The 14,470-nt window shown below is 35.1% G+C and overlaps 1 protein-coding gene across 6 annotated transcripts in view; it reads right to left on the minus strand.

Annotated features, from left to right (window-relative positions):
- Positions 1-14,470, minus strand: part of LOC126475309 (sphingomyelin phosphodiesterase) — a 416,664-nt gene that overhangs the window by 21,002 nt on the left and 381,192 nt on the right. For 3 of the 6 annotated variants that reach the window (XM_050103095.1, XM_050103086.1, XM_050103102.1), the window contains exons 13-14: positions 13,904-14,089; positions 11,360-11,395 (exon numbers count right to left, since the gene is read on the minus strand). In XM_050103095.1, the coding sequence (XP_049959052.1) occupies positions 11,360-11,395; positions 13,904-14,089 (222 nt within the window). Of the gene's footprint in view, positions 1-11,359; positions 11,396-11,495; positions 14,090-14,470 lie in introns of all 6 variants that reach the window. The other 3 variants (XM_050103118.1, XM_050103127.1, XM_050103111.1) reach the window with 2 other exon arrangements.

Below are 14,470 nucleotides of genomic sequence, written 5' to 3' on the forward strand. Positions count from 1 at the left end.
CTATAGGAACAGAAAGTGACACTTAAAGGAAAGTTACTGTTTCACATAACCCCAGCTGACTAGACTGTCTTTTGCATTACTTTGGAGCTGGGACCTGTATGATAGCTAGGTAAAACAGGAATCGGCTGTCTAAGTCATAGCTCAGTAGGTCTCAAAAATGCATTAGTACCTCCAAATCTTTTCCGTGAAAGGATCTGTCAAGTTTGTATAAGCCATTGTAATCACTATGCTAGGTTAGTGATGAGCAGAGGGCACTTTGACTGACATGAAACCTTAAAATATCAACTAGTAAGGAAGTAAAATAGTCATTTCTTCCAATTTAGTAATACAGCTTTACCCTCCAGATTTCCTCCAAAAAGTATGGGTTACAATTTCCTTATACTTTGCATTGTGAAATTTTCAGCACTTAGTTATTGTCACAGCCTTTGTGAATAAATCATTTTTATATTTTTATGTTATGCTAAAAATTGTATCAGGCAGTTTCTCAGGTATCTTTAGATGCATCTCTCATACCTCCAGGATACCCTCATTGCAGACCATTCTCAACCCTGACTGTTTCAAAATTACAAGAACACTACTTCCTCAGTTCACAGTACAACTTATCATTTCTTCACAGTTATATACTTGTATTCTAAAAAACCATACTGGAAAAATGTTAACAGTATCAGAATTATGAAAAGTTTCAATTTCTGGTTTATATTTTTCCCTTTCAGACTCTCAAAACAACACTTTTAGCAGTACTTGACAAACATCATGGGCAGCAGTCATTATATTATACTTGTGGGACAGCATCATGAGGGAGCAGAAAAACTAATTTTTAAATAACAGAAGTAAAAGTCATATCCTTTGAAATGAGCTTCACATTAGCTCTCCAAGTCCACGAGTAGCTCTGCCTGCAGGAAAACACAGATAATAAAACTCATGTAACTAGAATAAACATATGAGAAAGTTTATAGTTCTCATTGTGCCACAGAAATGGTATTGATGATGAAATTTTGTTTTGGTTTTATTTGTTTGTCACACAGTAACTTGAGTCATGTATCAACATATAATGCACAATAGTTTGGTTCGTACAGCTTTTGAAGCAGAACCAAGTGAGATGGCACAGTGGTTAGCACATGGGAGGATAACATTTCAAACCCATGTCCTGCCATTCAGATTTAGATTTTCTGTGATTTCCCTAAATAGCTCCAGGCAAATGCCAGGATGGTTCCTTTGAAAGGGCACAGTAAAGTTTCTTCCACATCGTTGATACAGTCTGAGCTTGTACTCCATCTCCAATGACCTTGATGTCGACGGGACATTAAACCCATCTTCCTTCCTTCCTTTTTGAAGCAATCATGTTCGTTCATTGCTCAAATGGGTAAATGGGAATACCATGCCCTTATAAAAATCTATGTTTGAAATGCATAACAATACTGGAAATTCCATTATGGAACAATACATAAAATAAAGGAAGAGCAATTACTCACCTATAGCAGATTGATGTGTGGAGCACAGTAACATATAAAATAAAGTAGCATCCACATCATATTTCAAGCACTAGCCCTTTTTTGAGTATTTGTACACATATTCACACAGACATCCAAACACACACAAACACACACACACACACACACACACACACACACACACACACACCTTTGGCCACAGCTAGCTATTTTATCATGTGTGTCAATGTTTATGACATACCTCCTGAACTATGTGAGGTACAGTGACATAATTTTGCAGGTACATTTAGTGGTATATGTAGATACTGTCTGCAAACTTTGCCGTGAACAGTGTTAGTAGTAAAGTAATAAATTAAAATGTCATTCCAGGTGTTGGCATTTTACTGCATGAACAGTGGAAATGTAGTAAGTGATAAACCTTTTCCATTAATCATTTTGTGGATGAGGTTGTCAGTGAGAAGAAGCTTTGGAATTATGTGCAAAACTTTTTTGAAGTCACTAATACTGGATAAATAAAATCTGGGTATTTATGTGCCATCAGTTATACTGCCCAGAGACAAACACACAGTTTCTACTAAAATACTTGGCTTATTGTGTTAAATTTTCAACATAAGATTAAATACCTTGATGAGTAGCTTATGGTCACTTCTAAAATTTTTGAATTCGGTCAATAATTTCATGAAATATTGAAAATAAAAGTTTTGTTGTCTGTGGAATACCATGCTCCAGGGTCCAGGCTAATCATTTAGTAATATAGATTGTTTTGAGGTTGTGCTGGAATCAGAATGTGATTAGTTATTCTGCATAATGTGAACAGTGATATAATGGTAAGCTCATTCATGCAGGAAATGGCAGTATGGTATTCCAAGTTTGCTTAGGCAACGCTGTTGATCAACAGACATGTGTCATGTATGTCTTTTATGACAGTAACTTAAAAAATCTTTTATGAATGGTGGATTGGTCAAACAGGTCATGTCGTATGATCTTCCTGTTCACAAGATCTTAATAGCATAGATTTCTGGCTATGGTGACATTTTAAGGTATTGGTGTATTCCACACCTATTGACATTGTGTAAATTACATGAATATGTGCCTCATACATGTGATGAAAGCTAAGGGCAGCTACATGTGTTCACACCAGTTTTGAGATTTTTTGAAAAGGAAGGATGAAGGATGTATAAATATGAGTGATATGCATAGCAAACTCCTTCCATAGTATTAACAGACAAATGGCTATTACTCGACAGAATGGTCCATATGTCAGTAAGGATGTTGGTATGTACAACTAAAAAACTTATATTTTGTATTGACCAGTAGTACAAGGTGTAAGAATTGTGAACACCATTTTAATATATATAATGGAATGCACATATTAAGTAGCAATAAGTCAGTTGACATACACTTCCGTCATTTCTGCTCCAAAAACAGATCACTAGTGTTTGGGTATGTATCACTGCCACTGGGACCTGCATTAAAAATTTCTGCACCACCTCACAAAAAGTACAGCACCAATGCACTCACATCCACATCCATCAGTTTGATTTTATCTTGTCAGTAGCAGTTTTGTCCTATATATTCTTCATTTGCAGCATTTCAATATGAATTACAGATCAAACTGATATACAACATAACAGCCTACACTTTTTTTATATATAAACAACTAATTCTTGTTGCTTTGTATGCTGAAATTCACCATGATCCAGACTGATATTACATGCTTAGCATAATATTTCTGTTGTATTTATATTTAATATATGCCCCTCCATTAATATGGACAAGGGATTTCTATGACTATTCATTCAGTGATGTGTTATATTCTGAGTCATATGAAAATGTATAAAGACTGCTTTTATTTCAAAGTAAAGGTTTCTATTTTATTATGCCTAGCCATTACATAAGAGAGTAGTGACATATGAAACTGAGTATTCCACAATATATCATTTGATAAGTGTTATCATACAGACTAGCCACCAAAAATTCTTCCATTGTGCCCTAAAGATCTCATTGTGAAGGAAATATTCAGAATTGTGGAATGAGTTAAGAAGTACATAAACAGATATTGAATTATCAAGTATATTCCTGTTCTATGATAATGATGTAAGCTGAAGCAATGAATTAAAATTTCTTCAGCGTACATTATTATCATAGATGAAGGTGAGACTCAATGCGTCTCAGGAATGTCAGCTGTATATGATTAAATTTCTTGTTCATTTATAAGAAATCAATTTGCTTCATTAACTCAGAAAATAATTTGGTTATAAGTACAGTAACATATTCAGCTGCATTTCAATGAGATTGAGACAGATTTACAGACATAAAGCAGACTGAAATATTAATTTATGATTGTTATCATTATCATCATCATCATCATCATCATCATCAACTAAAATGTCCACACCATTTCTATAAACCAAGGATTTTAACAAATAATCTTCTTAAATTGTGGAAGTTAATTTCTGTTTTTGTGGCTTATGGGTCATTGTTGTTTGATGAAAACAAAGTTTTGTATACGTTATAAACTTGCTCAGCTATTGGCAGTACCTGACATGGTTGACACTGGACTGCTTATCAGTAAATGTGTATCACCAATATGCTAGTATGTCTGTCATAAACATGCAAACACACACAAAAAGAAAGACATATACTTGTACTCCACCTGCCCTATAGCACTCTTTTGAGTTGTTACAGTTTTTCAGTAGATCTTAGGGTACTGAGTGGCACATTTTCACTACACTAGATGAAGATTGGTTTCATGCTCTCACTCATGCTCTATCACAGGTACAACTAGGAAAGTTTGTGTGAAATTGAATGTTGACCTCAGAACACTGGTAGACAAGGTCGAATGTGTTAACACATTGGCTGCCATAAAGCTGCCAGTGCCACAGCAGAGCCTCATGCCTGATACCATGCCATGGCCTGGTCAGGCCTGACAGTGAAACATTCATCCCTATGTGTGTGGCAGTCAACATGTTACAGAAATCTTCTGTAACTGCACATTTTAAATATATAAATGAAAAACACAAATTGTAGATTTCCAGCAGTATAATTTTCACAGTTTGTGTCCTTCATTGACAAATAAAAAGTCTGAATGACCCTAACATCATACAGATCACGTTAGACGCATTACTTTTTCACTGCACCTCTGGCAATGATATTGTGTACACTGCTGCTAACAGTAATTGCTGTCTGATACCAATAACTTCCATACATAATTGAATGCATATTTCTGAAGAGTATGCATACTCATTAGTGGTAAAAAAAGAGTTAACTGATAGATGAAATAGTTACTTTTCTAGGTTGAACAGCTACTGTATCCCATATGATGTAAATAAAAAGATATCCCATATGATGTAAATAAAAATAAATGGAGAATCCTCTCTTTGGACAAAATTCCCTGTACTGCTGCACCAGTTTTGCTGTTATATTTTGTGTACATTTAAGTGTCATTTCATCTAGCTCTGTGCCTTTTTTTTGTACTCATACTTCTGTGATGGTCCAACTTAAAATTACTGACTAAATGCAGTTAGTATATGTATTTCACTGTTATTTGAGAAACTTAGACTGTGGTAACTGGATGTAAAAGCTGAATATAAAATCATTCTTCTGATCCATATATAATTTTAATTAATACAGCCTGACACTGCAATGATGTTAAAAAAATCTTAGAATACTGATAATACACAATCTACTGTGAGCAATGGACCTTGTCAAAGGTAGGGTGGCTTGTATGCCTCAACAATACAGTTAGCTGTACTGTAGGTGCAGCCACAGCAAAGGGGTACATGTGGAAGAGGCAAGACTAACCTATGGTTCCTGAAAAGAGGTGGCAGTCTTTTCAGTAGTTGCAGGGGCAGCAGTCTGGATGATTGACTTATGTAATGTATAAGACCAACATTAGCCAACATGGCATTTCCATTCTGGTTATGCAAACAGCTGAAAGTGAGGGGAAACTAAGCTGTAACTTTCTTTTCCTGAGGGCATGCAGTTCTGTTGTGTGACTTAACCCTTTTAGTGCCAAATACGATCTGATCGTGATCCAGATTTTCGGCGAAAAATGCCAGTAACGATCTGATCGTGATGCCTTCCTCATTCGCTAGGAAATACTAACAACTTTGCCTTCAAGCGCGGAAAAAATGAATGAGAAAGGCATCACGATCAGATCGTTACTGGCATTTTTCGCCGAAAATCTGGATCACGATCAGATCGTATTTGGCACTAAAAGGGTTAATGAAGGTGGCTTCCTCTTGGATAAAATATTCCAGAGATAAGATGGTTCTCCATTCAGATCTGCACGCATACTCAGAAGGATGATGAACACAACTGGCATTCTGTGAGTCAGAATTTGGAGTGTTAGATGCCTTAATCAGGTAAGTAGGTAGATTAAAGAATTTCAGAAGGGAAATAGACTGGCTGGAGTTAGATATAGTAGGAATTAGTGAAGCTTAGTGGCAGAAAGAATAGACTTCTGACCAGGTAAGTACAGTGTTATCACACAATCAAATAAAGGTAATGCAGGAGTGGCCCTAATAAGGAATAGGAAAATAGAAAAGTCAGTAAACTACTATGATCAGCATAGTGAACACATTATCACAGCCAAGATAGAAATGAAGCCAACACTCACTACAGTAATAACATAATATGTGCCACCTAGCTCCACAGAGATTACAAGAATGTATATGAAATAAATGAAATTATTCCAGTGTTAAGAGAGATAGAAATTTAATTGTGATGGATGACTGGAATCCAAGAGTAGGGAAAGAGAGAGAAGGAAAAATAGTAGGAGCACATGAACTGGGAGAAGGAAACAAAAAAAGAAGCCACTATATCACTGATAATACTTGGTTTAAGAATCATGAAAGAATGTTGTTTGCATGGGAGGACCTGGGCATACTGAAACATCTCAGACTGGTTTTGAAACCAGATTTTAAACTGAAAGACATCTTCAGGAGCAGAAGTGGATTCTGATCAGAATTTATTGGTTCTAAACTACAATTTAAAAGTGAAGAAAATTACAGAAATGTAAGAAATTTAGGAGATGGGACCTAATAAACTGAAAGAACCAGATATTGTTGAAGGTTTCAGAGGGAGCATTAGGCAACACAGGACTGAATCATGGGACAGGAATACAACAGAAGATGAATGGGTAAACTGAAGAGATGAAGTAATGAAAGCAGCAGGGGATTACATAGGTACAAATCAAAGGCAGAAAGAAACACAGAATCTAAAAAATGGAACTGACACAAAATTCAAAATGGTTAAGCAGGAATGTCTATAGAACAAATGAAAGGCTGTAGAAACATGCGTGACTAGGGAAAGGTAGGTTCTTCCTATAGAAAGAGTAAAGAGAAAATTGGAGATACATGAACTGAAATGATCATATGGCATTACTGACCAGAAAACGCCGTCTGGCATTGTTTGACTATTGCCACATCAGTAATTAGCATATCTTTGTGATGGACATGAGATACATTGAGACAACACCAAGGGCACAGACAGCAAGCAAGTGTTAAGCAGAGAAGGGAGAGCTGATTATAGAGCATCCATGTATAAGAAGCAAACTTGTGGACACTATCATAGAAAGAAAAGAAGTAGATGAATGTGAGGTGTGAGACATGATACTGCAAGAATAATCTGACAGAGCACTGAAAGACCTAAGTCAAAACAAAGCCCTGGAGTACATGATTTTCACTCAGAATTATTGAGATACATGGGAGAGCCAGCCTTGATAAAACTATTCCACCTGGTATGTAAGACATATGAGATGGGAGATACCCTCAGACTTCAAAAACGGTGTAATAATTCCAATTATATTTGAAAGGATGGAAAAACTTGTAGAAGCTAACCACTGGGAACTAGACAGGTTGAAGAAAAATAAACCAACATTTATAGCATTTGTATATTTAGAGAAAGTTTCTGCCAGTGTTGACTGGACTGCACTCTTTGAAACTGGCAAGGTAATATGAATAAAATACAGGAAGTAAAAGGCTATTTACAACTTGCCCAGAAACTAGCCTGCATTGTAAGAGTTGAAGGACATGGAAGGGAATAAGCATTTGAGAAGGGAGTGAGACAAGGTTGTAGCACATCCCTGAGGTTATTCAATATGTACACTCAACAAGCAGTAAAAAGAACCCAAAGAGAAATTTGGAAAGAGAGTAAGTTCATGGAGAAAGTATGAAAGTTTTGAGATTTGCCAATGACTTCATAATTCTATCAGAGGTGAGAAAGTACTTGGAAGAGCAGTTAATCAGATTGGATAGTGTCTTGGAAGAGATTATAAGATGAATATAAATAAAAACAAAACAAGGGTAATGAAACATAGTCAAATGATATCAGGCAATGCAGAGGGAATTAGATTAGGGACAGATACACTAAAAGTAGTAGATGAGCTTAGTTATTTGGGCAGCAAAATAACTAATGTAGGCCAAAGTAGAGACGATATGAAATGCAGACTGGCAGTAGCAATAAAAGCATCTGTGAAAATGAGGAATTTGTTAACAATGAATGTCAATTTAAATGTTATGAAGTCTTTACTGAAGGTATTTGTCTTGAATGTAGCCTTGTAGGAGTGGAAAGTGGACAATAAGCAGTTGAGACAAGAAGAGAGTAGAAGCTTTTCAAGTGTGGTGCAATAGAACAATGCTGAAGACTAGATGGGTAGATCAAGTAACTAATGAGAAAGTAATATACTCAACAAAGCATGAAGTACATGGCAGAGGGTACATTCCATCCTGTGGAGGGAAAGTGTGCAAGGGGGAGGGGGGGGGGGGATAAAAAAATTGCAGAGAGACTTAGAGAACTGGGCATAAATATGGTAAGGAGGTTCAAATACATATAGCTTGCTGCAGTTTTGCAGAGATAAAGAGGCTTGGACAGGACAGAATAGTGTGGAGAGCTGTGTCAAACCAGTCTTCAGACCGAAGACCACAACAACAACAATATTCAATATTACATACTTTATCTGAGTAGTCTCTCAAAAATTTGATCTATTTTCTCACCATGGAATTATATTTATTTATGAACTTCTTATTTCCTTTACTTTGTTTGTATGATAGATTAAGATACTGAATTAAAGCGATTAATAACAGCTTAGGGCTCATATTTCCTGTCCAGTTCATCAACGGCCATCATGTAATGTCATGTGACCATACAAACATCATGTTGCCATGGAATACAGCATAACCTCAGTCTTGACAGAGAGAGTTCACAAGTTTAAGCGAGAAATTCCCAGGTTTCAAATTTTAGCTGTAAATATATCGTCATGACCATATAGTTAACTGATTTTCAGATATCTAGTAATTTTTGTAATCTCTTTGGTGGTAATGCAACTGTTAGCAGTGTATACAGATCATGATGTAGTTACTTTACAATGTCTGCATATAATACTTCATAATTTTTGCACTTCTACTGGTAGGAACTACTAACTGAATCTGACCGAGCGAGGTGGCGCAGTGGTTAGCACACTGGACTCGCATTCGGGAGGACGACGGTTCAATCCCGTCTCCAGCCATCCTGATTTAGGTTTTCCGTGATTTCCCTAAATCGTTTCAGGCAAATGCCGGGATGGTTCCTTTGAAAGGGCACAGCCGATTTCCTTCCCCATCCTTCCCTAACCCGAGCTTGCGCTCCGTCTCTAATGACCTCGTTGTCGACGGGACGTTAAAACAACACTAACCTAACCTAACCTAACTGAATCTGTTTTGATGTTTATCTCATTAAGCTTTGGATCAGTTTTTCTCGCTTTTTTTAATATTTTAGTCTTTTTAACACAGTTAGGTGACATATCATACAGCTAAATTGTCCCCACCCCCCTCCCAGAAACAAAAACTACATAACAGTCTGTTTTTTGGTGACTAAGACATTAATTTTGCATATTTTATACTCATCACCAAGCACATAAACTGATATTGAAAGTTCTTGGGATCTTATTTTTGTCTTCAAAGGCATATGTACCTAATTCTTGAATAATTCAGTAAAAACATAGATACTAAATTATTCACTGCACTTGAAGCAAAATAGAAAATATAGCATCAGACATCATAAACAATATATGCATACAACTTGACTTAAGAACATATTATTTCCTTTATTAGGAAAATTACAGTACTGTGTGCAAAGTATACTCTTTTTTAACAAAAATTTTATAAAAATTGAAAGTGTTGAACACAACAGATATTTTTGTGCACAAATTATACAAGCTATAGCAATGATAAATTTTGAACTTATCAGTTTGGTACTCATTGTGATTGCTATTAGTGGGTTACAGTATAGTTTTGTTAGTTATTTCCACCAAAAAATTTTCACTAGCATATTATTTTGAAATAATATTATGAAAAAGTAGTAAGTTATTCAGTCACATTTTTTGAAAGAGGCATTGAGTAACACTTTCTCCTCTATACACAAAAGGTGACCATAAATACAATTTACCATAACACTGGAAACTATGGGGGGAATACTCATTGTGTAGTTCAGACAGGCACATAAACTAGATTGAAAACATTGCTGAGTTTTTCAATAATGTCTTTCTTCTGAGCTAACTAAGATAAAAAACAAATTTCATATCAGTTAGTTCTAAAGAATCAAACAGTGGAAAATCCAGGATGGAATGTAACAATATTATGAGAAGGTAAGTTACTACTCACCATATAGCAGAGATGCTGAGTCGCGGAAAGGCACAACAGTCTTTTTGTTGTGCGTATCTGTGGCTCAGCATCTCTGTTATGTGGTGAGTAGCACCTTGCCTTCTCATAATACTGTTAGCTGTAAAGAACATTGTCATAAAATTCAGCAACATTTTCAGTCTTGGTTGTGTGCCTGTCCGCCATTCAATGCCTCAGGATTGTGTGTTGTTACCATTATGTGCCTGTTAAATGCTTAGTGCCTCAGCTATATGGTGAGTGGTTAATTTTATGTCTTGTATTAATTATAACTACAGTTTATTATCACAAAACTCTCTGTGCAGATGGGCACTTCATCTCATAATTATTCTTCACAAGCTCTAATGAACCTTACCATTGATATTACATTAAATTAGATAGACTGTTCATTCTATAGAATGGTGAGATGTTAAAGGATTTCCTTTAGTGTTTGTTCAGTCAACACAAAAATATTTACACATCTGTGTAAGGCACAAAACTACAATATTAAAGGAAACTGAGGTAACTTCTCTGAATTTGTATACTGGTACTGTCAGATTTGTTCATGACTTGCAGTACCACTGATTACAAACTTTGTATAGTCTTTGTTGATCCATTGAAAACATATAATACTGCATTTGCATAAGGAAGTAAACACTCCACCATGTACTTCAAGATAAAAATAGTCTTTGTAAATTCCAACATACTGTTCCTAAAATGCTAGTAACATGCAACACTCTGCACTGTGCCAAAATATCTGCCAAATACCTTGAGGGGCCAAACGTATTCCAAAGTATCACACAATGCTCTGGCTTGAATGCAAAAAACATACTCTCCCTTTAACTGTTCTTCAAATTATACATGTTATCTACATTCAAACCAAAAACTCCATGGAGAATGGTGAATATAAAGATTGCCAACAAAAATTTCCTTGGCTGTTTTGATCTTAATGATGTAACTAGCTAAAATTACACGTACATTTTTCAAGTACACTTGTTGACATTTTTATGCTAATTTATAATGTCTCACAACAGAAACTAAAATTTATAATTGTTTTCTTTGTTGAAAGACGAATCACAGCCTTCAGTTTCTTATTAATTATAAATTATTACTGACACACAACTTTGTCTAGCCTGTACAAACCAAAAATGCTATTTTATAAGCATTCAAAATACCGCATGGGAATGTTAGCCAAATGATCACTACTGGGAAGCCTACAAGAATATCTGTCTCTAAAGCAAATGGTGATTTCTGTGTATCATGTGGACTTACCAAAAGAGCCTTTTCAAGAATTTAAATATCTTGCACCTTAAAAATGAAAAACAATAAGAATTATTAAATAATTGTGTCTGAGATACCCAAAAAATTATGTAATTAAGAAAGATATTGAATTAACAGTTGCAAAAACCTTTTTGATCACAGTAATCATGCACTGACTTGCGCAGACTGGGTTGAATGGTTACAGTTTAGTCATGCTTAAAGAGCACAGTTTATAAACACAAATTTAAGTATGCATTATGCTTCATGCAACACCATAGTTCTGGAAATGACTGGTAAATAATATCAGAAATTTCAACAAAGAATAGGCAACAGTAGATTTTTAAGGTGGAATGAACAATTCTTGTCAAAGAAAATAAATGTTTTCAGGAGATAAAGATGCCCAGATCTTTCCGAAAATCCTTGGACTAATATAAAGAGCATGAGTATTTTGTTAAATCCTCAGAGCTTGGAGTAGTTATGCTTCACTAATTTATTTGCTAGGTTATGTTGACTGAATAATAATAAGGAAATAAATAGTTTATGAATGAAATGCTTGAAAACATTCAGTTCATTTAAAAAAAAAACATTAGAATTCCTTAAATTAATGCAGCAAATGATTTTTCACATCCCTCAAATAAGGGAACATTGAGTAACTAGTGGCTGTTACCCCAAAAGAATCAAACTGTCCATATGATAGCCACACAGGATGTTATCTGTTCAGTATTGCAATGATTACAACAAAGATACATTTGCTCGTTCAAATGTATTGGGTATGTTTCAAGAAATAAAGTACCCATTTAAATGAACTGGTGCAAAGTGATAATGATTATGTATGTGAGTGAGAAATGATTCGTAGCATAATTCTATATTCATCATGTACACATGTTTCCTTAATTTCCTATAGATATATACAACTTATTACATGCTTCAGACCATTTCCTCAGTGGGCTAATAGTGAATAAAATGTTTACACTGCATGCAGTCTAATTATTTACACAGAAAAAACATGGTTATGTTGTTTTCACATTTCATGAATGGGAAGTGCTGCTGAAAGATTATGAATTATTCATTTATCTTTGAATATCTAATCATTTTTTAATGATATATGTTTTAGAAGAAATATTTTCCTTTTCCATGGTTTGAATTTTATAGATCTACTTACTTAAAATTTACCTCAATTGGCATACCACATAAAGCCTGCAGATGTTATCCTGCTACTGGAAGAAATATATTTTCACTGCTCAGCTTATGACTGATCCATCACAACAGTTCGGTGGGAGTTGTCAGTCTCTTAAAGAATCCTGTGCTCCGTATGTTAAGCATAATATTATTTCCATAGAAATAAACATTGTTAAGTCAAAAACAGAATGCACAGAACACCGTTAGTGATACCAGCCATGTTTCAAAACAATGTAGGAATGAAACAAAGTTGTTTCAAGTCACAGTCTCATTTAGCAACTAACATACAGCATACCCTGATAATTATTTAACAAGCTACACATGTTCATATATTTTTATGTGCTTTCACATTACTACTATTTTGTGGCCTCTTCCAAGCAGAGGAATAGGAGCAGCTAAAACACAACTGAGAGTGAACAATGATAGTGCATCTCAGATAAACAGTGACACAAAAAAATTTCTACCAGTAACTTCATTACAGTAGTGTAATGGAATTGATGAACAAAATTTGAATGAAGAAATAAGCAGAAAAATGTTTCTTAATTTTCTGTACACAAAAACTGACATGCACATTGACCTTGTGTAAGATATTTGTTACATTCTTGGTCATTTTTGATGTGTCACTTATTAGTAGAAGACTGTAACTATATGAAGCTTCATGCACTCAGCTAATATTCAATTTGTCTCCCCTCCTCAACTCAAAAATGAAAAATGTATGTCTTCCTGATGCTATTAATCTACAGACTACAACATTTTTCAGCCTACAGTAAATAAACAAGAATAACTCAAGTTTTCTAAAACTCATAAACATTAAATGTAACATTACATTTAGAACATTTTGTATTACTTAAAATAGCTTAACAGATATCAGTGACAATAATTATGTACTATTATTAGCTAATTCAGCATCCATCCTAGCACTTCACTCTTCTGCTATCATCAACACTGTGCTTTTAATAACCACTAAGAAAAGTAATATTACTCTTGAATCATCAGAACGAATATGTTAATTCAGTCACAGCCATAAATAATTATGTAATACATGTTACAGTCCATTATTTCACATAAATCCATTGGTCTGTTTTGCTGTACAAGTGAAAATTGCATGCCACCACCCACATTATTTTTGGTGTATGCAGCAAGCAAACTGATGCAAGCAAGCAGTTACATGCTTTATGTCATACATTACACTTATCACAAGTTATAAGATGTAAACTTAAAATGAATTCAATGAAAGAATCACTTAGAAAATTGGCAAAATGCCCCCACCACCTGCTGCATCCCAGAACCCATGCTATCTTGAACACCAGTAATCAGGGTGAAACAGATGTTGCTGCATCCCCCACCCAGAAGAAGCCTAACAAATAATTGACGTACGATAAGGCCAGGCCATTGTAGAGCCATGCTCGCCATCCTGTTTTTGTTGTTGAATCAATACGGCTTTCCAGCTCTTGGCACAAACTGCGACGGTCATGTGATCTGCCTGATTTCAGGTCACACACCATGCGTTTCTTGCATTCTGGATCACATGATGGCCTCACAGGTGAGTTTTTCCAATAATGCCTGATAAGAAAACTCAGTTGTTATTAAAATGTCTAACTATGAAAATAGAACAAAACATAATTAAAGATCACAAAGTTCAGTCAATGTATCCCACTGCATGCTTTTTGTGCACATGTTTAGTTCTATACATTTCTGAGAAGCTGAAACTGATAATTTCATTAAAAAAATTCAATCATTTGAAAATACTTTCATTAATGCGATCTGCAATTCAAGCAAGCTTTAATTTCTTGATGATAATGTATGTCTTGTCCAGTCCACAAAGGATATTAGTGCCAGTTTTTAAATTTTTTATCATGACAGATTTCCTTCCTCTTTGGTTCTTAAAAGTTATGCACTGAGATAACATTGACTCCGCACACTTTTATCCAATAAGTGATAATA

The sequence above is a fragment of the Schistocerca serialis genome, chromosome 1, assembly GCF_023864345.2.
Source record: "Schistocerca serialis cubense isolate TAMUIC-IGC-003099 chromosome 1, iqSchSeri2.2, whole genome shotgun sequence".
NCBI lineage: Eukaryota > Metazoa > Arthropoda > Insecta > Orthoptera > Acrididae > Schistocerca > Schistocerca serialis.